Raw genomic sequence first — 1,900 nt, forward strand, 5'->3', positions numbered from 1 at the left:
CGTGGGGAAGTGGCGAGGGGGACTGGGGCCCCCAGCACCGTGTCCCCTTCTGGGGGACACACATGCTCTGTTCTCCTTGGGGAGGCTGACCCCGCAGGCACAGGGGCAATGTGGGGTGGGGGCTGTGCCCATGTGTACATGTCCGACATGGAGTGTTGCAGCGGCCTCGAGCATCATGCTGCTGTCGGGGGCACGTGGCCGGGCTCTGGCAGAGACCTGGGTGAGTGCCCAGTTCCTCTCTGAGCCTGGGGCCCAGTACCGGGGCTCTCAGGGCCTCAGCCAAGCACTTAATCCTCGCAGCCCTTGCGGCATGGTGGAGCGTCCTTCCCTGAGCGGCTGTGTGCCGAGGTCCCCAGGGTGCGGGCCGGCCCGCGCCACAGGAGGCTGTGGAGCAAAGCCCCCAGCTCTCTGGGCAGCCTCTGTCTGCCTCTGCCTCGGGCCAGTTGCAGTCCTTGGCGTTTCTCTCCCAAGCCTGGCACGCTCATGTCCAGCTGGCTGCGTGCACGCTGCGAGTTCGGCCTTATGGCCCAGAGCTGTTCGTTTTGGGGTGTCGAAGCCCTGGCTGCCCTCGCAGCCCTCGTCAGAGGGTGCTCAGTCCGCCTGAGACAGGGAGGGGGGGCCGGGGGAGCCTGCAGAGGGACCTGCTGTCTTGTGTCCCTGCAGCAACATCATCGACGTGTCGGCAGCGGATTCCCAGGGCATGGAGCAGCACGAGTACATGGACAGAGCCAGGCAGTACAGGTGGGACCTGCCCTGCTCCCTTGGCGTGGTTGCAGCCGCGTCCCTGGGCAGGGTGGGGAGGCATCGGGCAGGGCCTTGGGGTTTTGGCCTTTGGGAGAGGAACTCAGCGTGGAGCAGGGCTCCCTGCTTCCAGGGGGGTGGTGCTCAGCCCTGCTCCTCTCCTCCACCCTCCTGGCACTGCTGGGTGAGGCTTGTGGCGGTGCCAGCGGCAGAACCCTTGTCCTGGCTACAGGCTCAGCGGGGGCGGCCGCACACAAAGGGCTCTTGTGTTCCCCCCCCCCCGGCACTCGGGGTAGACGGCGGGTGGCTGGATGCGATTGCTGCCGCTTGAAAGGCGCCTGTGTTGGAGAACTGGAAGCTCCCTCATCCTCCTGCCTCGGGGGCGAAAGGGGGCAAGTGCTGGGAGTCCCCTGCTCCCCCCCAGTGGTGCCAGTGCCTGGAGGTGCAGCACCCATCTTCTGCTGAGCCGGGGCGATGCCGAGCAGGCGGCTCCCTGCATCCCGTTGCTCCCTGGGGCAGGCTGACGCGCTCGTCCCCAGTGCCAGCGCTGACCCTCACTGTTCTCCCCTCCGCAGCACGCGCCTGGCCATGCTGAGCAACAACCTGACGCACTGGAAGAAGCTCCCACTGCTGCCGTCTCTGACCAACCAACCGCACCAAGTGCTTGCCAGCGACCCCATCCCCTTCGCAGACCTGCAGCAGGTGAGGGGCTGGGGCCAAGTCCCCTGGGCCCCCTCGGTGCTCCGTGGAGATGTGGGGGCTGAAGTGCTCTCGTCCCGGAGGAGCTGCAGCAGTCTGGCCATGCCGGAGGGCCCCAAGCCGGTCCCGGTGGCCGCTCTTGCTGTTTTCAGCTTGGTATGGCCTCGCCGGAGGAGCACGGACACCGCTGGCTCGAGCACGGGTCGTGCCGGGGCTCCCATGAGCCGCGGTGCTAGTGGGTGCTGTGGCCGATGCAGAAGCATCCCGAGTTTCAAGCAGTCCTGTAAGGACTCTTTAGCCCTGAAAGCAAAGCCTGGTCACACGTTTCTAGCGCAGTAACTGCACGCAGACAGCGGCTCTGCTCCTTCAGTCCCTTCAGAAGATGGTTGTGGCAGCAGCGCAGGCAGCCTCCCTCCCGGGGAGTCCTGCTGCTGCTTTGAGGAAGGAGCTGCTGAGGAAA

The 1,900-nt window shown here is 66.3% G+C and overlaps 1 protein-coding gene across 1 annotated transcript in view; it reads left to right on the forward strand.

Annotated features, from left to right (window-relative positions):
• LAMTOR1 (late endosomal/lysosomal adaptor, MAPK and MTOR activator 1) overlaps window positions 1-1,676 on the forward strand; it is a gene marked incomplete at its 5' end in the record, with an annotated part of 2,053 nt that extends 377 nt beyond the window's left edge. The window contains 3 exons of the mRNA XM_010297357.1: window positions 664-741; window positions 1,317-1,443; window positions 1,593-1,676. Of these exons, the coding sequence (XP_010295659.1) occupies window positions 664-741; window positions 1,317-1,443; window positions 1,593-1,676 (289 nt within the window). The remainder of the gene's footprint in view (window positions 1-663; window positions 742-1,316; window positions 1,444-1,592) is intronic.
• Window positions 1,677-1,900: the final 224 nt, after the last annotated feature.

This window comes from Phaethon lepturus, unplaced genomic scaffold (genome assembly GCF_000687285.1).
Source record: "Phaethon lepturus isolate BGI_N335 unplaced genomic scaffold, ASM68728v1 scaffold32141, whole genome shotgun sequence".
NCBI classification, from domain to species: Eukaryota; Metazoa; Chordata; class Aves; order Phaethontiformes; family Phaethontidae; genus Phaethon; species Phaethon lepturus.